Raw genomic sequence first — 25308 nt, 5'->3', positions numbered from 1 at the left:
TCGGAAACGGCTCTAACGATGTCGATGAAATTTGCTATATAGGGGTTTTCGGGGTCATAAATTGATATAGGCCTAATAGGTATTATCTCTGGGAAAACGCGCATTTTTGAGTTTTCATATGTTTTCTGAGCAAAGCTCTCTCCCAGATAGTTTAGTTAAAATCAGGGGGCCAAGATGACCTTTGATAGAAAACGGTAATCGACACTAATGTACCTATTTAAATTTTCACGTAATGTTTTTTTTTTATCTTAAGTATAAGAAGAATTTCTCAAACAAAAAACTTAACGCAACAAATATCCTCAGTACGGATATGGTCGTTCTTGTCTACGTGACAGTGTGATAAAACGGTATCCGTCACTTTCTATCGCGCTCTGTTAAAAAGTGACGGATATTTTGTCACGAGAATAAAGCCAACCATAATAGGCCTGTAGGACAAAAGAGTCCCTGATAATTTCCAATTTTGCGGGAAACCTTACATTTTCCATCACGATCCGTCAAGGACTGTAATAACTGTTATCTCTCCGGGACAGCCCTCTTATCACTTAATAACGACAGATACATTTACGTTCGCATAAAGAAATAATTTACGTGGCAAATCCGAAACGTGTGGTTTAACTCATGAGCGGGAGCGGTTTTACAAAGTTAACTTTTATACGACGGTGGAAAATAAGCCAAGTGCGCCTTATGGCGAGAGGCTTACATATGTAGATCGGCGGTTCTCAAACTTTTTTGGTGGCGGAACCCTTTTGGAAAGCGTAATATTTGACGGAGTCCCAAATAAAAAAAAATCGTTCGTCACTGTGTACCAGACATACCAAATACATACGAAACATGCGTTTACGAAGTATTTTGCCTACATAGCGAGAAAACCATGCTGTTAGTTGCAACGTAGGGCTACGGGCCTAGCAGTAAATGGTACTTAAGTAAGTTTGTGGTGTTTAGGTGGAGGTATCGCGGGATGCAATATTACGCTGTACCAACTTTGTAGGAGAGCTGGTTATTTTTCTTATTATTACAAGTATTATCGCAGAGCCCCAACAGAGACTTTGCGGAGCCCTAAGGGGTACTATAACTTCAATTTAAATAATCAAATGAGTATTATGCGTACTAGTAAAAATGAATTAAGAATTGAAATATCTAATAAATGTGCCAAACAAATTAACTACTTATATAAATAAATTGAATTTGTGTCTATTCTGAAGCAATAGATACTCAAATTAATATAAATTTTAAAATTATCAAGCAATGTAATACACGAAATGGTTTGCATGTTAAAAATAGTAAGCTAGATAAGAAATGCATGGTAAAATATATATATATATACACATACATGTAACTAGATACTAAGTATCAGAAATAAAGGCTAATTGAATTGAATTGAATTGAAGGGGTCCGCGGAGCACACTTTGAGAATGCCTGATGTAGACATAAAGAGGTTAAGCTACTCTTAAAACGTTCAATATTGCTTGTGACTCACAAGTTGTGAGTCTGGATGGCGTCGCCAAAGATACACCTACAGTCATATGCAAATCGGCGATGTTAAGCGCCGTTAACCAAGCTCTGAACTCTAGCGACATTCATTAAAAAAATAACCATATTAAGTACATTAACGCTGCACAGATCCCTATGTCGCTTGACGCTACGCTCCCCGCCCCGTCAAACGCTACGCTGAACACTCGCCGCCGGCGCGCGGCGCCGTAGTTAACTACATTTTAATACTTGCTACATCCAATTATAGCCGGCCAGATATACACTAAACAGAGACCAGTGGAAGAAGAGGGGGAGGCCTTTGCCCAGCAGTGGGACACAGTGGGCTCTGAATAATAATAATAACATCCAATTAAATCTATCGGCCTGATTAGAACTTTAAGATACATCAAAACTTTGCGTTTTCAAACAAAAACGTCATTTCAACACTGACATATCCGATCCATATCGTAACTTTAACAAATTTTTGACTTATCTTATAGTTCGAATCAGGCCGTATGCCTGTGGTTCGTCTAATAGCTCATGGTCTGTGTGATAGAAACAAGTTTAATTAACTCAAGTGCTGAAACGGAATGGCAAATGGCCATCAAGACCAAGACTAAGTTGGCTAGCTCTAATTACTTATTGCCTAAGTTTAGGCTTCACATTACTACTATCTGCTAATTACTTGAAATCTTCATGATGATGTTAATATTTTTGACATGTTGCTAGAATAAATAGGTATATAGAAATATGGGATATAGTCAGTAGATTTATTTTTGGCAACTTTTAAAATTACCTATTACGTTTCTTGAACATGTAAGAAACTTTCTATGTTACATTATACATCTACGTGTCTACATAAACGTGTCTACGTGTCCTCCTCACTGGAAAAATATGTTAGTCTCCATGCTAAGTAAGTACTTTACGTAGACATTTGTCATTTTCGCTGTAGGTTTTCGATTTTCATGTATGAAAACATGCTGTTATGTCATAATTAGCTGTAAATATATTAATAAACCACTAAACAAAAGAGTTAGTTTTTATTTAATAATTATTTTTTGCTGAAAAAAAGATTAACAGTGTTACGAAAGATACCTAACTTAAAAGGCAGACATAATGACAAAACAAATTGTTTTAATTATACTTACTTACCTACGTCAAAGCATCGTCCGCGAAAACTATCAAAAACGAAAATAATTGCACCACACTCCACAAAAAATGGGGATTTACGAGAGACAGCCTTTTAGGTGAGATGTGATCGAGTGCCGTGACTTGCGCCTTGGATTTGTGTGAACTACACTTGCATGGTGCCAGTGACAGCGGATTATATCCGCTACTACGATGGTTCAATGTCCACAAAGACTTTTACGTGAGATTTGATCGACTGCCGTGACTTGCCACTTGCGTTTGTGTGAACTACACTTGCACGGTACCAGTGACAGCGGATTACATCCGCTACTACGATGGTTCAATGTCCACAAAGAGTTTTACGTGAGATTTGATCGACTGCCGTGACTTGCCACTTGCGTTTGTGTGAACTACACTTGCATGGTGCCAGTGACAGCGGATTATATCCGCTACTACGATGGTTCAATGTCCACAAAGACTTTTACGTGAGATTTGATCGACTGCCGTGACTTGCCACTTGCGTTTGTGTGAACTACACTTGCACGGTACCAGTGACAGCGGATTACATATCCGCTACTACGATGGTTCAATTACCACAAAGACTATAGTGAGATGTGATCTACTACTGACTTGCGACGCGGGTTAGTGCGAACTACACAAGTGTTGGGTGCCAGTGACAGCGGATTGTATCCGCTACTACAATAGATCAATGACTGACCACAAAGACTTTGAGATAAGACTCGAATCAGCATTTGCGACTTGGCTTTGTGTGAACTACAATTGTTCAGCTACCAAACAAATTTTATTTGAGATGTTATAGAGTTCCTCGTATGACTTTAGTAGTATAAGCGTGCGGGTTTTTTCCTAATAGCGTCACGAGATATTAATTAATCAATGAGTAACTACTTTTTTCAACCCTAGTAGAAGTTGCGCAAGTACTTATAGCGTAATAGGGCATTTCCTATTGTAGCAATAAACATACTTTCTTTTGTAGCAACAAATAATATGTAATTAGCCCTTGAATCTTCGTTTTAAAGACTGTATCGTTAATTCTAGGGACAACTTTACTTAGCCGTTTTTTGAATTGAATTGAATTGTCATTTATTCACAAGAACATGGTCCATGAGATGTTACAATAATGATATTGAACCTTAATACATTCGGCCGTTAGGCATGTTTTTTTGGTATTATATTTTTATTTCAAAATTACACATGCGTTTAATTAGTGCTTTAATAAGAAACACATTTCGTCCTGGGACCTCGACGTAAAGCATATGGTTTGGACAAAATTTACCCAATCCTCTCGAGTAACAATTACGACTGCTGACAAATACTACAAGAAAATTTGCGGTTTGCGAACAAGACAATATCACACAAAAAAAAATCGTACTATGTAAACAGCAATTACACATGATTCGTATAGCGAAACATCTGGATTCTGGACATAGTCTAAGCATTTGTTTTCGTAAAAAAAAAAGTTTAGGATCTGTGCATGGTGGCCTTTTAGACAATATGGCATGCTACTTACGACAACTATGACTTTGACATCTAATATAACTATCATGGAGTGTTTCTATCGACCCGCTCTAGCGATGGATCAACGCCATAAATGTCCGTTAGGCTTTGGTTTTAAGCTTATTATTCTAGCTCTCTCCGTCATTACGCTTGCATCAGAAATTGAAGGGATTCCAAAACGTGGGGTGAAAAATCGTTTTTATGTAAAAATAAAAATTCACCACATTTATTCCGCAGCTGCTCAATTGAACAGTCATGAAGAGGACACTTAGATAACATGTTTTGGCAGCATATTAACCTGTTGTTACTTTAAATCGTACCAAAGAGTCGGTGAAATAGTCTCAAATTCAGCTAGATAGGCTTGTCCGGACTGTATTTCCTATACGGTATTAAAAGCATCATAAAGTCCCTAAAACTACTACTACTACTACTATGTACTATTTAACTAAACAGACTTGTAACAATTGTTACCAATAAACTTTCATTTTCATTTTCATTTTCATTTTTAAAGTCTTTACCCTACAATTTACAATAAACGATTGATATAATAATTATACAATCCGCTTATGAAACCGCTAACACTGGTTCGCCGTTCAATCTACGCTATAGTGTTGTCCAAGTCATTACGACAACGACTCAGGATATTATATACATTTGTTTGACGCCTTGGAGGAAAGAATTGTTATTTTTTCTAAGTGATTGAATTATTTCAGCACCGAAAACCCACCCTATTATTAAAGTGTTAGGGCGTAGTTTCGAATGGGTAACGTGTGTGGTAACGAGATTGTAGTTTCGTTGACACAAGCTCATAATCATGAAATGATATGGGTGTAGTATATTGTGCCATTATTTTGCCCGTTTAGCGAGCTTAATACTAGTTGAAAATTATGTTTTGGTTCATCAAATAATGGACTGAATGATTGGGAACCTTGAAAGAATAGATTTAATGTGTAGGTAATATTTGAATGTCATCATCATTCGCTTGCCCTTATCCCATTCATTTGGGGTCGGCGCAGCAAGTCTTTTTCTGCCATATCTCTCTCTCGCCCGTCATCTCATCATTAACTTGCGTTCGTTTCATATCATCTCTCACCCAGTCCATCCACCTTTTTCTCGGTTTTCCTCTCCCGTTACTTCCCCCCCTGTAATGAACAATATTGTCAGGACTTATTTTATTCTTTTAACAATAAAGTCGTTTTTAGTCATTTTACATGCGTTCCCGCTAACAATCTTCTACTGCTAGCTAAACTACGTAAAAGGATAAAGAAACGTATTACAAATGCAATAAAATGCCAGTGAATAAATAATTTACTTTAACTGACTAAAAACCATTTCAATTTTTACGAGTGACTGTATAAATGTGAATGATTGCGATCTGTGTTCATAAATATTTTAATTAGTCAATTTAATTCCTTGTCAAGTGCGGATATTACTTTCCCACTGAGGGACTATCATACATTTTAGTGTCTATAAATGACAAGAGTTGAAAGATCGGCAGCCCCTTTAAACTTTCCTGAAATTTCTGACATATTTTCCAGCTTTTTTTGTAAATTTCCGCTACTTGTAGGTATGTACTTCGAGGAGCACCGTTCTCATAATTATTACGCTATCATTTTCATTCCAACAATTCAAATGAAGTACTTTCTTTCATTTAATCTAAATACAATGAAACCTAGATAGTCTCAAGTAAATAATGTTCTTTGTTTATAAAAAGAAATGGGGTCAGATACTAACACAGTATGCTTCTTATGAAGTTGCAGTAAAAAGGACCTTGTGCATTGCCAAGTTTCTAGCTCACTAGGACATGACAAGGACAGAACAAATGTTTAATACTTTACATTGCTGCACCGAATCCTTGAACAGCAACACGACAACAAGTTTAATAATGATACAACCAACGTTTACTAATACTTAACTAAAATTAACACGCAAATCCTCCAATACAACCTTTAGCCGCCCACGAATTAAAACTTGCCAAGACAAATGCAATTCTGATTAGTCAAATTAAAGATTCAAAATTCAATGGAACGGGAGGCTTTTTTGCGTACGGAACCCTTCGTGCGCGTGTCCGACTCGCACTTAGCCGTTTTTAGGGTTCCGTACCCAAAGGGTAAAACCCCTATTACTAAGACTCCGCTGTCCGTCCGTCCGTCCGTCCGTCCGTCACCAGGCTGTATCTCACGAACCGTGATAGCTAGACAGTTGAAATTTTCACAGATGATGTATTTCTGTTGCCGCTATATAACAACAAATACTAAAAACGGAATAAAATAAAGATTCAAGTGGGGCTCCCATACAACAAACGTGATTTTTGACCGAAGTTAAGCAACGTCGGGCGGGGTCAGTACTTGGATGGGTGACCGTTTTTTGCATTATGGTACGGAACTCTTCGTGCGCGAGTCCGACTCGCACTTGCCCGGTTTTTTTTTTTCATTATGGCACTATTTAACCTTAGATTCCACCTTCAAAGCGGCATTGCCATCCAACGCGGTAATGCCGCTAGTATCTTTGGCACTTTTGGGCTGGGTGGGGGTCGGGATGGGGCTGATAGTGTAAGTAATAGAATTATATATTAGTAATGTGTTTAGATTTTAAGTTAGAATATATGTAGATTGTTAAGATATAAGTAGATTTTAAGATTGACTTGGAATGTACCTACCAATAATGTTTGACCTTCAAATAATTGTCACATCTGAACGAAAATATTCAAGTTTCTTTTGGACCATAGTTTCCCAACTACCTTTAGTTGGGTGATTTTATGGTACCATCGTCGACACTGGTTATTAACTCCTCGTAAACCTTATCCCAAAGACATAAGGTCCACCAATGACCAATTTAGAGTTGCTGTTATACGTATTCCGATAATCGGGTCACCGTGTGCACATACCTACATAATTGTTATCGCCTATTGTTCTCGTGTTTATCGACCTTTGAAGCAAATAAAGCAATTATGAGTAACCTCAAACCTGCGTACTGATCTGCGATGGAGGAGCTGAATTAAGGTTATTTAATAAAGTCCAGACAGGACATCTTAGGCTCGAAAATTGTCAATCAGAGCCATCGATATCGCATTATTAACCTATTTTTCTCTATCACTCTGTATTTTTAAGAAGTGTAGTTTTTATATAAAATCTCGGATCTAGAACCAAACACAGTCATTTGTTGACTGTTTTTGATTATAATTATGTTTGCTTCTACTATTAAGTACATAATTCGTCAGATGAAAAGCAAAAGTCACTAATTACTAAAAAAAAATTAAACAAAAATCGACCTTCTTTTAGTAGTAATATGGTTCACTATGGCTGTGAACTTGTGGTGGTACTTAGTGACTTTTGCTTGTCATCCGACGATATTAACTTATATTTGTTTGCTATAGCCAACTATAAAACTCTTAAATCATGTTTTCTGACCCGTAAATATTTTGACATCGATAACTAAACATAGGTATATGTGAATAGTTAACGAAAATGCCTTTGGCAAACCGTTGCTAGTTAATCTAAAAATGTTGTAACCTTAAGGAGCCCACTGATTAACAGTCCGCCGGACGGTATCGGCCTGTCAGTTGTTCGGAACTGTCAAAATTTTGTTCTAACTGACAGGCCGATACCGTCCGGCGGATTGTTAATTAGTGGGCCTCTTTAAACGATATCAGTGGATATAATTCGTTATTGTTCTAATTTTCTAAATTAAGGTTTTTTTTATTTGTAGCGCCTTTACAAACAATGTCCAGAGAGTAAAAGCAGGAAAAGAAACAGGGACCTACCCTTAACCTGCAGCCTTTCTGAAAATACTATACAATATAGCCGTTTTGTGTTGGTATAAATGTAGTATTTATAAATAGTAATATGTGACGTTATCTATGAAAAGTGACCTTATTGTCGATGGTGCTTATGCCATTATTAACGATTCTCCGATATACATACAATGCCGCGCGACGCTGTGCGGTGTACGCGCCATTGGCAATAAGGTCCCTTTTCATAGATAATGCCCCATATTGATATCATTCACGTAAGGACGAATTCATATTGGTATAATAGTTTATACGCCGCCGTTAAGGTCTGTATATAGTGTATAGTTATACTTACCTACTCAATAAATAAGCACTGAATTGTATTTATGTATACAGGTACTATCCATTTATAAATACAATTGAATAATATCCATTTGGCTGCTTTAATTAAAAAAATATAGTATCTCTTGCAGACGTATCTAGGGCGCGATATAAAATAGGAGTATAGTCTCAAATAGATTTGAACAGTTTTCAAAAACATAACATTGCGGGATGTTAATACTACCTATAAGTAGTTTTACTACCCTTAAAACATTCTGTACGCACTAATCTACGTTATGCATATGTGTTACGTATTCAGTTTACATAGATCAAGGAAATGGGTTAGCACGTCCTCGGATTTAGTACATCACATAAGGGGTCATCCATTAATTACATCACACGTTTAGGGGTGGGGAGGGGGTCAAGAAAATGTGACATGTTGTGACAAGGGGGAGAGGGGAGTCACAAACTTTGTGACGTCACTTTAACTTCATCAGTAACCAAAATTTTATTTTAATCGATAATCGTTTTTATTTGTGTAATTTTTTTTTCATAATCAGTTTTGGGTTATAAATTTACTAATATTTTGACAAAAAATTAATAATACTTAATTCGATTTGCCGATTTCGTTGAAAAAATGTGACGTCACACCAGGGGGGGAGGGGTTTGCCAAATGTGACCAAGTGTGACAAGGAGGGGGGGGAGGGGTCAAAAAACCTTGAAATTCGTGTGACGTAATTAATGGATGACCCCTAATGTCTAAGGAATTTAGTACAAGGACGTTTGATATGTGACGTAAGATTGTCATATACTCGTATGTACCTATCGAGAGCATATGGTGGCATTCCTATAATTCGTTTTTTATAGCATTAGAAAAAGACTACCTACGCGATCTTGACGAGCCCTTTAATTGAAAAACGCTTTTTAAAAATCAGTATCTATTACGTATGAAAGCAAAAGAATATAAATCTCTGGTCTTGATGGCTGTAGCCGCCGTGCAGGTCAGGATCTCGACGACTCAAATAAAAAGCTTCGATTTGAAGTAAACTATTATAATCTTTCCAAAGTTACGGGTTTACAAGGGTTCCTTGACTAAACGGTTAGATGTAGAAGTGGTGTGGTGATTGTATGGAGGTTGATGAAAGAGTGATTTGCATAATTTGAAAGTACAAAATGGTGGTTTAGATTTAGATGCCTCTAATTGGCCGCGGTACAGGGTATGTGGAGCGCTCCTATTGGTGCTTTAGAAAAAGCTTCCAAATACTAGCCGAACCCGACGGCTGCGTTTAGCTACTGCATTAGGTTTATACAAATAAAGGTTGCGTTCGCAACAATGGCTTTAGCATTTAACATTCCAGATCGATTGTTTTCTAATAGCCTGTTATAGTGTCCCACTGGCCCACTGCTGGGCAAAGGCCTCTCCCTTTGATTTTCACGAGTCCCGTTGTTGAGCTTTTTCCGGCCAGTTATTAATGAACGACTGAATGAATGACGACTGACACCAATCGTCCCGCGATCTCCGCCTGGGCCTGCCACGTCCGCGCCTGCCACGTCCGCGCTTATTTTGCGGCACCCACTTGGAGTCGATTGTTTTAGACATAAACATAAATTATTACTGCATCCCATGCGTACCTAGTTATACCTATTTGATTGTATCTTTGCTAATTGTAACCTAATTGCTTTTCCCAAATACCATTTTTTTTCTGAACTCATATTTTGACGACCGATCTGGCCTAGTGGGTAGTGAGTGACCCTGCCTATGTAACTGATGGTCCCGGGTTCGAATCCTGGAAAGGGCATTTCATTTGCGTGATGAACACAGATATTTGTTCCTGAGTCATGGCTGTTTTGTATGTATTTATCTATATACGTATGTATAAGTATATCGTCGCCTAGCACCCATAGTACAAGCTTTGCTTATTTAGTTTGGGGCTAGGTCGATCTGTGTAATATTGTCCCCAAATATTTATTTATTATTTATATTTTTACTTTTTTTTAAAGTTACCTAAGCCTCGTTGACACCGGTTTAGTACTGGCATAGATAAACTGACGCTGGCTTACTTGCAGTTTTCGCGTCCCCCACGTTATTTAGTTTACGATAGCTACAAAGCAAGATTAATAGGGTGCTTGCTCGTTAACTGGACCCTAAAAATGTAGTTATTTTTAGTTACAGCACTAAACTTCTGGAATACTGTGGCTTTATTAACTGGCTGACTGGAGAGATGAGAGACACGTTTTCTTACGGCTGGTACAGTCAACTGTAAAAATATGGGTGTAGATAACTTACTCAAAAATATGTCCCATAGTTCTTAATTCGCTGTCATAAGAGCTTGGGACATATTTTTCAGTATGATTTGTATATTTTAGCTAAATGACGCTTTCAAGCTATATTTACGTCAACCACTCGAAATTATCTTAAGCAACTTAAATCCTCTGTTCGGTAAATATTTTCCTTTCGTCCAATTTCGGCTCGACTTTGAGCGCGCGTAAAATGTGACATGAGTTTTATTATGTACATTCGTTAGGGTTAGGACGCGGGAAGTTGTTTCATATAGGATAGCATTTTGTTATATTATAGGAAAAATGGAAAATATCAGCTCTTTGCACCGGTCAGATCGCTGCCAACTGCTTTACTATAAACTTTAAACTTCAAAAAAATATTTTAAGCGGCTTTTAAAGTACAACATACTTACTTAATCAAATTCAATATTTTTAACAATAAACACAAAAAGCCACTGGGTAGAAAGCGGCGCACACCTCTCGACACCCCTGAGCCGCTCACACCGGTGTTGCCCTTGAGCCATCCTAGATGTCGCTTTTTGTGGGGGCCCATCTTGTGAGGGCGAGTCACCGTCTGCCGGAAATAAAATTGCATACCGTTTTATTAGGCAGGCGTCCGGTTTTTTACCCCATAGCTCAGTTCTTAGTCCATCGCTTTTACCCAATAACCTAGTTCATTTTAGATTCCATCAACTCTCAATAGTCCTTACGCCCTGGCGGGTGCTGCCTCTGCGTGCGTCCCATGACACGGGCAAGGGCAGCCTCCGCTCGGTGTACCCCTTACATTTCATTAAAGTGTCAAAAGGGCCTCTACGCGTTGGCTTCGGCTCCGCGCACGCCTCCCAAAGGTCCGGAACACCATTGTTCCGTGATGGGAAAGACATACAAAAAAAAACACAAAAAATACAAACGTCAGTATTTTTAAAAACCTCCTTCCGTTAGTGTGAATTGGTGATATACTTAACAAAAAAAGCTCGAACTCCCGAGTTAATTATAGCTTTTTTTTTTCATAATCCACCGGGGGATTAATATAGGCATTTGACCAATAATGAAATATTTATTTACTTGATTCTGTTTGTTTAATAAATTATATCGACTTTTAACCCGTATTCCCATCCCTAGTGACTCCGCGCGAATCAAACGAGGAAGCAACGAGCACCCGAAAATTCCTCAAAAGCAAATTGACAGGAGAAAATAAATAAAACAAGTAGAAAAGGGTCAAAGGCAGTTTAGGCAAATATACAATTGTGCACCGTCTTTGATATGTAGGCTCTTTCACACGGAGGTGAGATAAAACATCTAAGAATAGGGTTAGAGAGTACATTCTCTAAATTGTGTTTGTCTAGGACGAATGTTTTGTGTATTGATTTTAATAATTTCAGAGGACCTATTTAACTCGTAAGCCTCACACTTACCTACACGTAACCGCGTGAGTCTAAACCTGAGTTACTTTTCAACTTGTTGGAGACCCGAGTCTATTGGAGAAGCCTGAGTTTTTTTTTCAGAAAATTATAATTGTATTACAAAAAAAAAATCAAAATGCATTGTAGGTAATCATGTAACATTTCAGCAGAACAATTCAGGTTTTCGACTAATCGACAGTGAAACAAACTATTATTTTTAAATTATAAATCGATTCGATATTGATTCGATTTCGATTGATATTGTACATACTCGATTATTTTTTGCCATCCCTAGGGCAGTTTTAGCGCATTCCGTTTGAATAATGAAATGGCTGTTCTGTGTACGGGTCGCTCACTAACTTATTCGAAATGTGTACCGTTGCCAGTATGCCAGTATGATCGATTAATTGTCAATAAGGCTTGTCTCTTTTCAACTGTCTGTTACTTCACGCTTAAGCTACTGAACCGATTTAGATGACATTTAGTAGAGATTGTTTGACGCCCGAGGAAGGACATCGGATAGCTTTTATCAATCATCATTATCATCATCCCACGCAAACGAAGTAGCGGGCAGAAGGCAGTATCTGAGGGCTTGCCGCAAACCAAGTTCAACGTGTTGCCTCCCTATCACACTTACGAATGAATTTACAAGTGCGACAAAGAGGCAACACGTCGAACGTGCTTCGCGGTAGGCCCTCTGGAACGAAAATACTCCATGAGCCGTTGGTACGAGTATGACCTTACTACCAAAATGATGAATTAATGTTGCATTACGGAGTTCTATTTTGGGGCAAAGAGTCGATCAGACGCATCGACAGAAATATACCGGTCTATACATAGACTAGGAATCCTCTAGACGGTGTTTAGAGCAATTATTTCATGCAACCGATGCTGCCAAAAATGCGGGGGTGCGCTGGACGAGGTTAGCGAGATGCCGTGCCGTGATTGGTCCGTTCAAACGACGAACGAGTTCACGGACGTCCCACAAAGACACTTTCGACTCGAACATGGAGTAAATTTACCGTATGCGTGGCAGAGGGGGTAGCGCGACTATGCTCAGTCTGGAGGATGTTTTGTCTGTGGCTCTATATTAATCCAACAGTACTTGCATAGAGATATAAGTAAAGAAGGAGGTAGGAAGGTAACTCCATACATCAGTTTTCTTACCAAAATGCGCGTTATTTCGTAGTCGACATCTAACGTCAAGTAGTTAGTGGAACTATCGGTACCCCTACTTGACACCAGTTGTCACAATTGTAGCTACTAACGAAACATGTACCTACTACTAAAACAATTTACAACTTATATTATAAGCAGAAGGGATTGAAAATAGTGTATGTACTCCTAACTTTACCAAAAAGGGCGTTCTTTATCAATGAAGGAAATAAACAACCAGTCACAAATAAAGCCAATATATTCAAAATAATCCCAAACCCTTATATACAATCCCAATAAAAATGTCGTTAGCGCGATGTAGAAATCGCCACTCCCGGTACAGCGCCATCTCGCGTGATATTCGGTAAACATGTTTGTATGAAACCTACATTATGGAAGTACGGACGCGAACATGCCGCCCACCAAGAACTACAGTTCTTAACCCAATTTAGAACTACATAAAACAGAATAAACTTAACACATCATATTTAACAGAAATTTCAATTTTGAACAAGTAACTAAAACATAACATTTAGTCGTTGAAAAACTACACTTTGAAAAACTAAACCATAACATTTATTCGGCTAATGGCAAAACAAACATTTTTGAAGTGGACCTTTTTATGAGACTAATCTTACATGAGATTATCAACTCGCGTTACCCTGTCCAAACCTGAATGCGTTTCAACCACTTGATTGCCATATAGCCATATAGCTCTTTCACCAGAACTACATCCCCTACCTCTAGTTCTGGAGTTTGCAGAGACCACTTGTATAGAGTATTTTCCTACCCTTGTAAACACGAATATTGTTGTGCACGGCGTAATCTACCCCACTACGTACAAAGGGCATTGCCATATTCACCCTGGGTGATGGTAATTCCCTTAGCAATTTATTCCGATTGTTGACTGCGGTCCGAACACATGGAATACATTTATTGACATAAGCCTTTGCCAAATTTTTGAGACCTGGGATACAAAACTTGGCCCTTATATTGTTAACCATCAGCGGTGGTCCTCCATGTAAAGTCTGGAAATGCGCATCTCGAAGGATAAGCCGAGTTAACGACGCTGATTTCTGCAACAACATTGGATGCTTTTCATCATAATTTATGTCAGCACCCTGGAGCCGCCCACCAACACGAATTATTCCGAATTCATCGAGTTGAGGAGTAAACGAGGTAAGTTGACTTTTCTTCTTTAGTTTACCCTTTTTAATTTCTTCTATTTCTTTCGCATATGCTTGCTGCTGACTCTTTTTTACCATGATTGCTAAAGCTTTTTCAACAGATAAGTATGACTTTTTCTTTTATTTTTCAGGAATCTTCGGCAGTACGCAACAACTCTCAACAACTTGGTAAGTGAAGAATACTTCGACCATATAGAATCTTCGCCGTCCGATCGAGTTACTGCAGTTTCCAGGTGAGTATGTATTTTTCTTTCTGCTAACTGAGTATGCTTTGGTTTTGATACTTTAGAGTCAATCACTTTCTGTTTCAGCCCTTCAGGTCCGTTAAACCAGAGTTCTTGTTTACTTACTTCGGATGCTGAGATCGGTTTTGACTTATAATCTACCATATTTTGCTCCGACTGTACGTGACTTATCCTTGGCTGATATATAGGACCTATCGTTATGTCACTGTTTAAAGTATCCCCGTTTGTGCCCTTGTACAATGCTTCGAGGACTTTGCCAACCTTACTGGTATTTCGATCTTCACCCACGATGGCATTGTAAGGTAAGTATAGTCCCTTTTCCTCAGCTTGTTGTACTGTACTGTGTAAAGGTTCCATGTGATTAAAAGCCTTATGTTCATGAAACACTTTTGTATATTTTGTTTGCAGGCGCTCATCAGTTTGAAGCTTTCTTTCCAGAGAGTGAAATCTTCGCAACGGTATCTCTCTGGACCCACTATTTACACAGGCTGGTTGTTCATCCCGGAACGGTAACCTAACAAAGTGGCGTCCGTTCTCATCCCGTGCAGTAGTCGCTTCGTTTATCTCCTCACTCCTCTTTTCCTCAGGTGTTAAGATCCTTGGATTGTTGGTAGGTTCTGATTTAAGTTCCCAATATGACCTATCCAACTGTTTCACCCGAGTGTGCATGCTAACCAGCCTGCAGGAGATGTCAGCCTTTAAACCAACGTCACCACATATAATCCATCCTAGAGACGTCTTTTGGGCCACCATAGTCTCTTGAGGTGATTTGATTAGACCTGGTTGAATGATTCGAGCATAGACCTTAGCTCCCAACAAAATGTCTATTTGATTTGGAGTGTGATACTCAGAATCTGCGAGCTCGACACTTTGTAACTCAGGCCAGGAGGTGATGGTTACGTTTGCAGAGGGTTGGTTCGTGGTAACTTTGTCAATCACATAAGCTGTTACTTCAATGACACTGTTAGAATCGGTGCGTGATGCAATTGTGACTTGAACCGTTGACTTCAACGCTGTAATCTGCTGACCTCTCAATCCCGTTACCGAAACCTTAACTGCGGTTTGTTTTAACCCTAACTTCTTAACTGCAGCTGCGGTTATAAATGAGACCTCTGAGCCCGGATCTATCAATGCCCTTATTTGATGATGTCTTTCATTTTCCCTTGATATGGCTTTCACTACCGCGGTAGCCAGTAACCCTTGGTGTGAGACTTCATTCACGAAGTGATTTGAAACACTGGTTCCCGTTGAATTTGTGACTTGCTGTATATGATCCTGTGATTCCTGTGCCACAGCTTGACTGGCTGATGGCTCCCTATTTTCATTGGCTTGCGTGTCCCCCTTTTGATGTAGCAGCGAGTGATGTCGTCTGTTACAGATTTGACAGTTTGTTGTCAATTTGCAGTATCTGGCAGAGTGATTATTACCCAAACAGTTGAAACACATCCCGTTGGTTTGAACAAAATTACGCTTAACATCCACATCTAAAGCATTGAAGTCTTTGCAATGTATTATCCTATGCTCACCTTTACAGTAATTACAAGATACATTGTTGGTGATATGCAGACTACTAACTTTTTGCACCTGATTGTCCTTGACCTGACTGAAATTCCCCTTGTAATTACTCACATATTTAGGCTGTTGGACAAATCCCGATTTCGGTTCCAAAAATTCCAAAGAATGGTATCGCGTTTGCAAAAAGTTCTTAAATTGTTCCAGTGTCGGTAACTGTTCAGACAGAGATACAGATTCGCTTACTTTACATTCCCAGTTTTTCCGACTTTCTGGATCCAATTTATGACTGACAATGTAAATGATAATAATATCCCAAGTGTTTGTATCAATTTTGAGACTAGACAATGCGTTCAACGTTTCTGTGGTACAATCTAACATATGCTTAATGTCAGTGGCAGACTCAGTCAGAAGAGTCTTTTGTCCAAAAAATCTCTTTAAAATGCAATTCGCCAAATATTGCTTGTTATTATAGCGACTCTCTAACTGGGCCCAACACTGGTCATAACTTTCACTAGAAATGGGTATGTGTCTTAGTAGCTGCTCCGCTTCGCCTGTCAAATGCGCCTTGAGGTAGTGAAGCTTCTGGATGTCATCGATGTCCTGATTTTTGTGGATGAGTGAAATGAACAAATCCCGGAATCCCATCCACTCCTCATACTTTCCCGAAAAAGTAGGAATCGTGATCTTAGGGAGCTTCACATGACTCGATTTTGACGTTGATGCTGTAGTTGACAACATGGGACTAGTATTGCTGGGTGTTGCCGTTAACTTGCTCATAGCGTTCTTAAGCCCGCATTTGTAATCCATGTATAACTCGTTGGTCGCGTCATACACATCGTCTTTCATGTATGCAGTGTCTTGTAGCACATCTTGCTCTGGCAACATCAGTATCTGCATATGCATACGTGAAAACTGTTCCCATAGTTGCTCTAAGTTTTCGAGTCTGGTTTCTACGTATGAGATGGTAATCCGCTCCTTCGGTGACTTTTTGTAGTTATTGAATGCCTTAGTAATGCGAACACTTTGATCCAGTTGTAAGTTAATACTGGCTTCCAACTTATTACTCATCTTGAAAAATTACAAGTCCCAACAAAACTAATCATGAATTTTCAAAGTCCCAATTTAGTTGCTCGTAAATCTGCTAAGTCCCCAGTATAGCAAATCTTGAAAAAATCACAAGTGTTTGGCTGATGTACCTCGATATGAAATCGGGCATAGGTTCCCCGTAGGTTCACTTTTCCTTAAATTATTCTAAGTCCTAAACACTTTGAAAATTTCTACTTCAGTCTTATGATTTTTACTAAGTCCAAATTTGACACTTGACAGTTCTACTTTCCAAATAATGACACTTTGCACAGATAAAACATAAATGTACTCACAGTTTAAAATCTTCTTACACTTTTATTTCACTAGTACTTGAACCTCAGTTGAATCTTCCCGCCAAGTTGATCACCGTGACGTCACTCAGGGTCACGGCGCTGCTGACTCCGTCGACTGCTCCAATCCGCTGCCGCCCTCGGAGACTGCACCCTCGACAACAATCCGTTGCCACTTGGTGCAGGAAGCACTACTAAAAGCCCACAGTACATCCCGGTTCGCTAAGGACCAATGTATATACTCCTTACTTTACCAAAAAGGGCGTTCTTTATCAATGAAGGAAATAAACAACCAGTCACAAATAAAGCCAATATATTCAAAATAATCCCAAACCCTTATATACAATCCCAATAAAAATGTCGTTAGCGCGATGTAGAAATCGCCACTCCCGGTACAGCGCCATCTCGCGTGATATTCGGTAAACATGTTTGTATGAAACCTACATTATGGAAGTACGGACGCGAACAAATAGACTTCCAGTTAATCCGGTTATAATATGAGCTGAAAATTGTTGAGTATTTTAGAGTATTCGTTCGCCGAGACATCTATTGTCAACTAGCTGTAGGTACTGACAAATTCCGCTACTTGACGCTAGATGTCGACTACGAAATAACGCGCGGTTTGGTAAGAAAACTTACTTATTACTCTATGGTACTTGGAAACTATGGTGTTATTCACAAACGTTTATCAAATGTAACAAACCGTTGATATCGTTGGTCCCTGTCCGTCGTCTTGACATTTCTGTTTATTAGAAAAAGATAAAATCTATCAGAGATTTGTAATATGTAGCTAAGTTTTATGAATAAGGTGGTCAAAAAGGGCCAAAAGATTATCAACGGAAAAAAGATATCACTCTAAGTGCCATCACTTGCACCATCCCACTAACCTGGGGTTAACCGATTAAACCTGGAGTTACCATGGTTACCAGTACAATTTGACACTAGTTTAACGGTTTAACCGGTTAACCCAAGGTTAGTGGGATGGTGCAAGTGGCGCTAAGGGTTTACCGGCCTAGTGTTAATAAACTAGCCTCACTTCGCTCGGCCTTTTATTGCTCACTCGATCGACAAACTCACTATAGTATCCCGGGTTTGATAGTAATGTGATTATTATGATGCGAACAGCAAATACAACAGGCGCTCGCCAATCCGGCACACCCAGTAATCCGGCATATAGCGACTCAGGTGACCCGCTCTATAATCCGGCAGTTAAGACAGCCGAGCGCCGGATTACAGAGCGGTTGCATTTGATATGTCCGTACAATTTATTCTCTATCCATACAAAACATTATTTACCATACAATTCTAACAATCCGGCATACTGGGAAACTTTTAGGCGCCAGATTACCAAGCGCCTTCTGTAATTACCATATTGACGGTTATACATATCAAAGTGAGTTTAAGTCATCGTATTATCGTATAATACTATCAATTTTAATTAAAGAGAAAACCTTTGTCATTACCATTCGACGCAGATTGTATACTAGCACTAGATATGCAACTCTCAAATATAACGTATCATACAGAACACATCTGTCACGGTAACCTATAACTTGGTCTTGGGGATCGAATTGCGTATCAATCGCACGAAATGCTTTGCATCTTTGATATTTAGCCATGGATAATCACAACATTGCGTTATGATAACATAAGGCGTACTACATGACATCAAACCTGTCTTAAGCGGCCTCTGCGATGTTGGCTTCAGGCCACAGTCGCTTCCTAAAGATCCGGGACCCCATGGCCGCGAGATATAGTAAGACATATATCAGATACCTTTCTTGGCATAACAACATGGAATACTAAATATACGTTATTAAAAAAATATACATTCCCGAAATATTGTTGATGTAATTTTCTTAGGTGGCATATCTGATTTTTTACATTATCTGCTCCGATATTATCAACATGAAAATGATGTCAATTATCTGTCTCAATTGAGTTTGCTCCCGATGCCGGCGTATAAAATAATGACGTTAAAACTGTTTTGAAATTGTTTCGATAGTGGGAGTATTGCTATTCAATCAATCAATCAATCAATCATTTCAATTCACCTAAAAATGATTACATCACACGCGGAATTTAAAACTAAATTAAGAAGTTTGCTGTTAGAAGGCTGTTTTTATAGTATTAATGAGATATTTCAAGGACATAGTTCATAAACCTGTAATATTATATACTTTTTTATTATTATTATTTGATTTGCAATTATCCTTGGATTATAATTATGTAATTGACATCGTATATGCCATGATTTTTGATTTTTTTTTTTGTTTTCCTAATTCATATATTTCTTAAGATTCTGAATTGTATAAGTATTTCTATATTTCTTGACATTGTATCTCACTTTTTTGACATTTTTAGTGATGGCTGTAATTTTTTTTTTTTGTGTATAGCTTTTTGACATTTTAGTGACGTTTGTATTTTTTTTTTTTTTTTTTAGTGTATGTTCCTAATATAATATATTATACTGTACTGTATGACTACCTAATGTAAGTTAGCATGTAAAAACTTTTCAAACACAATACTGTATTGTTCATGAAATAAAGAATTGAATTGAATTGAATTGAATTGATTTAAAAAAAATTGCAAAAATGGCAAAAATTGTATTAAAATTATTTTAACAAGCTTTACCAGTTATGCTTAAATGCTTAAAAAAAAGCGCTGGTGGCCTAGCGGTAAGAGCGTGCGACTTGCAATCCGGTCGTGGGTTCAAAACCCGGCTCGTACCAATGAGTTTTTCGGAACTTTATGTACGAAATATCATTTGATATTTTCCAGTCGCTTTTCGGTGAAGGAAAACATCGTGAGGAAACCGGACTAATCCCAATAAGGCCTAGTTTACCCTTTGAGTTGGATGGTCAGATGGCAGTCGCTTTCGTAAAACTAGTGCCTACGCCAATTCTTGGGACTAGTTGCCAAGCGGACCCCAGGCTCCCATGAGCCGAGGCAAAATGTCGGGACAACGCGAGGAAGAAAGAAAAAGGGATAGTTATGCTTCCGGCAGCTCTCTGAGTACAAAAATAATGGATGAGTTCGATCAAAAATTAAATAGCAAATTGTTTGGATGCAATTTTTATAGGTATTTATTGCTTTGGTGTAAAAATTGTTTTAAATTTAGGTGCGTTTTAGACCTATGTTCGTGATTTTTTTTCTATCGAGCAAAAGTTAAGAAATCAGGTTTGATTGATGAAATTACTTGAGAAAGGTTTCAAGATTGCTACTTAAATTATTGGCAACCGTATTGTGATCTAAAAAATCGCTGCGATATTTTTTAACTCTACTGGTTGAACCTACTGCACCTTAATTAAGATTAGGTTATTTTGGATTATTTGGGTAATGAATATGGCGTGTCACGCTGAGTGTGATTATTTATGTATTGTAATAATGACTCTCAATAGTGACGTTGATATAATTAACTGATTATCAATCGTATAGCACGTAGTAAATGCATTTATGACTAATAGCATGATAAAATAATATGAATACCTACATACTTAAATACGGCCACGAAAACATATAAACACGTACGGTCAACAAAAAAATCAAAACAACAAGAAAAGTGCTTTAGTTTAGGTTAGAACTGTGACCTCCACAATAAAATCGTCGTCAGAAAATTGGGTTAGGTTAGGTTAGAACTGCAGTCTCCGTTGTCTACTGTTGCCAAAAAAGAGGTAAGGTTAAGTTTGAACTACGATCTCCACGAAAACAAACTGTGGCCAGGTGAAAGGGTATAAATTAATAAAAAAAAAAAAATTAAAACATTATTTTCCTTAATTTTTAACATATTTCTATTTTTGACTAATGTCACATATTTTTTTCAATGATACTCGTAACTCGTAACTTTCTAATTTGTTAACGGTCATATTATTTACGATGACCTACTCGTATTTATTTGTATCATACAACTGTTTAGAGATAAGTTATCGCTATTATCTTATTTACTTACAAATACAACTAATCATCATAGATTGCTAACTATAAAACACGGAGTCACACTTATTTTAATTTTAGAATTGCATGAAGCATCATGGCGCAGTTCACATTCCCAAGTAGCATGGAAGTGTCGGCAACATCAATATAGCAGCCAATTAAGAACTTAGAGTGATTTAAGGGACGTATAAGAGTGTCAGAAAAGATTTAAGCTGTATAAAAGGTACTTTACAGACATTATACAGCTCAAGCTGTATAAAATCATTATAAAGGATTCTGCGGAAGCATGGGGTGCTTTATCAGAATATAAAAAATCTACTATAAAACTAAAAGTGTTGTGAGAGACTACAAGCTAATTCTATCGTAAAAGCTGTATACAGGCTGTATTGTAGTAACACTTGGCACTTTTAGCTGTACAAAAGTATCTGTCAACTCCGTTTTAAAACATTAAGTGTTATGAAACACTACAAGCTAATTTTATCGTAAAAGCTGTATACAGGCTGTATTGTAGTATCACTTGGCACTTGTAGCTGTACAAATGTATCTGTCAACCCCGTTTTAAAGCTATTTCTTATGGCGTAATCTTACTCTCCTATAAGAATAGTAGTTGTATAACTTCTGTCTGTAAGGGTATTATAAAACCAAATGAATAAATGGCAGCTATAGTACAGCTTTTTTCTGTATTACTGTATACTGTCGCTTATAACAATCTTTTGGCGTAATTTTACACTCGTATAAGTATAGTAGTGTAATGATTTCTGAAAATAAGTGTATTATAAAACTAAAGGAATATATGACAGTTACAGTCTTCTTCTTCCTCGCGTTATCCCGGCATTTCGCCACGGCTCATGAGAGCCTGGGGTCCGCTTGACAACTAATCCCATGATTTGACGTAGGCACTAGTTTTAGTTTTTTAGTTTTTACGAATGTTTTTAATGAATGACAGTTACAGTACAGGTTTTTTATTTGTTATACGGATCTCTAAAGAGAATTATAACTTATGTACGGAGAACCGAAATACAGCCAAACGAATACAAATATTCTATTATAAAACTGTTTTAATTACAAAAGCTGTAAAAGACACTCTATTTATTACACAGCACAGCTACTAAGATTATAATGCTCTCCAACTATCCTGTAGGCTGTTTAAAAATTGTCGCCATTTTACAAGAAATAAAAAAACGTATTTGTAAATATAATTAAAGAAATACTTGCAAATATTTAGCAGACTAACGCCGTGTTATGATTACCAGCTAAAATAAATTGTTTAGCCTTAGAATTAATATTTATAAATATTTTTGATACTCTAACCTTAAAAACAAACAGTAACTTTACCGATTTTTGATATTTTCCTTATGGTTTCTCTTTGTTATTTTGCAGGCGCGTAAATATTTTGCCAGAAAAGATACACAGGTTCACAATAAATAATAATCCGCACTTACCAATAATGTAAAATTCCATTCAAGGCCTGTATAATATTTACTTTTACTTTTACCATCCACTATAACACTTTATTGTCGCCATTACTATACATATACTATACATACTATACGAATGAACAAGATTAAGACATTTTAGTTTCTTAAATGATTATTATTCTCTTGTAATTCTTTCTTATAACTAATTTATAACTTATATTCGTATATCGTACTTATAAGAGATTATCTGTAGTGTTAAGGTTTCCTGTTACACCGAAATATAGCTGTAATGCAGCTATTATGCAGCTTATGTATTGCTTATACAGCTACTCTACAGCTCTAATAACGCCAAAGGCTGTATAATTTGGGCCCTTTTTTTACTTATAAGGGCTGTATAAGCGCTTATACAGCCTTTGTACAGCCTAACTGTACAGCTTATAGTATACAAATAAACTTGAATACAGCTTATATACAGCTTGCAATGCTACTTGGGTTTGAAGGCGATTTTGAAATCCTTGGAGATCCACAAATCAAACTTATTGAAAATGTTCTTCAAAAACAAGGATACACAAATGGAAAGGTTTTAGTGGAACCAGTGGGCCAAAAAGGAGATAACTACATTGCTCATGTGAAGAGATTTATATATGAATCAGGAGAAGGATCCACATTCAAGATGATCGGAAAAATTGCACCTGTAGCAGAAGAACTAAGAAATATAATGAAAACAATGCTACTATTTAACAATGAAATTGTAATGTACAATTTGGTTCTTCCAAAGCTAAATGATTTACAAAACTTAGTTGGTAACAATAAAGATAAAGTAAGATTTCCAACCTGTTATGGAGTTGTGAATGAAGCACCGTACGAATTCATTCTGCTTGAAGATTTGAAAGAATCAGGCTTGGAAATGTTGGACAGATTAAAATATCTAACAAATGATAGTATTAGAATTGTTATTAAGGATTTAGCCATATATCATTCACTTTCATATGTGCTAAAAATACTGAAGCGGAAATCTTTTATAAATTCGCAGACAAATTGTCAAATATTTCGGCTTTGTGGGATGCGGATCCTGACATGAGACAGTTTATTGAAGCAGCTGAGAATGATCTCCTCAAACTGTTGGGCGACGAAAGTGATAAATATAAGAACCTAGTGACTGGATCAATTACAGAAATACCTTCAAATGCAAGAGATATTCAAAATGATGAAAAAGGCTCAAAATACACTGTGATCCAGCAGGTTGACTGTTGGAATAACAATATTTTGTTCAGGCTTGAGGTTAGTTTTTTCTTTATTAAAACAGTCTTCTGAGACGAAACGTAACCTAAAAGTACTGAATTGTTTGACTTCCATCAATCTATTTCGAGTATGGTATGATGTTTTTCGAGAGCAAACTTGAATAACTTTGGAGCTAACCCAAATTATGTGGGGACCTAGATTTTTGAGGGTTCTCTAATCATCAGATTTGCATTCCGAATGAATATATTGGGAGTATTAATATCAAACTACATAGGTAATATAGTTCAGTTTATTGAGGAAATAAAGAATTTCAATAAATACTGTTTGATTGAAATCTCCATAAATTCTAGATTTAATTAACACTACATTACTGATTTTACTAACTTGCCATTTCAGGACGGTAAACCCCGTAAACCTGTAGGAAACGTGATGATCGACTATCAGATGTCAAAAGAAAGCAGCCCTGCCGCCGACATTTTGTACCTCTTATTTAACTGCACAGACCATGCGACAAGACTGCAGCACTACAGAGAATGGATCGACTATTACCACAAAATTCTGAGCTCCACATTGAAAAAACACGGTCTTGAAGCAAATCTTGTATTTCCTAAAGACCAGCTACTTGCAGATTTAAAAAGATATAGTAGAATTTCTATTGGTTTTGGTTTGTTCCTCTCATCCATGTTAGTGAGGGAGTCTAAAGACGTGTTCGATTTCAAAGAAAAGGAGTCGATGTTAGTAGAGGACGTTATAGCAAAGATGAATATGTTGTCTTTGGATAAATCTACGACCAACAGATTGAAGGGAAGAATTATGGGTATTATTGATACTGTTCTTGAGTTTGGACTTGTTTAGACAAAGCGTTCATGTCTTCTTGTGAATTTGCTGTTCGTCTATAAGAAGTGAAATCGAAGGCAATTTATTGGAATACAATACTTACGAAATAGCCTTTTAATTAAATGGTCTTGATGTCATTGTTTTGTTTTTTTTTTTTTTATAAAAGTCCATTTTGTGTGCCACTGCTGAGCGAAGTCCCCTTCTTCTAAAGTTTAAAAGTTAGGAACAAAAAACAAATTATTATTCATGTTTTTTTCAAAGCTCCTTACTCTAATTATTGTATGATGTTTTTCGAGAGCAAACATGAATGACTTTACTCCAATTAAACTCTAATTAAAAAATCGAAAACTATCAAACGCAGGGGCATTACTGTGGTAAATACTAATCAAATTTCGTAAAACTGTTCTGTTCGATAATGTTAATTGAGAGGAAAATGGGAACTGCGTTTGTATGTAGAAGCAGCCACGTGACGTCGTCCACTTTCCTTTTAACAGTAAATATGAATAATAAACTGTTAAATCACATCATAAGCAAATTTATTTCTGAATTTTAC

The 25308-nt window shown here is 37.3% G+C and overlaps 2 protein-coding genes across 2 annotated transcripts in view; both read left to right on the top strand.

The window, feature by feature from the left end:
• Positions 1-25308, top strand: part of LOC134794888 (brain tumor protein-like) — a 500480-nt gene that overhangs the window by 34493 nt on the left and 440679 nt on the right. The window lies entirely within an intron of this gene.
• Positions 23158-24773, top strand: LOC134795118 (uncharacterized). Its single transcript, XM_063766950.1, has 3 exons — positions 23158-23734; positions 23776-23957; positions 24315-24773. The coding sequence occupies exons 1-3, from the start codon at positions 23158-23160 to the stop codon at positions 24771-24773; spliced, it is 1218 nt and encodes a 405-aa protein (XP_063623020.1).

The sequence above is a fragment of the Cydia splendana genome, chromosome 11, assembly GCF_910591565.1.
Source record: "Cydia splendana chromosome 11, ilCydSple1.2, whole genome shotgun sequence".
NCBI classification, from domain to species: domain Eukaryota; kingdom Metazoa; phylum Arthropoda; class Insecta; order Lepidoptera; family Tortricidae; genus Cydia; species Cydia splendana.
This window is presented reverse-complemented; position numbering and strand designations above follow the sequence as displayed.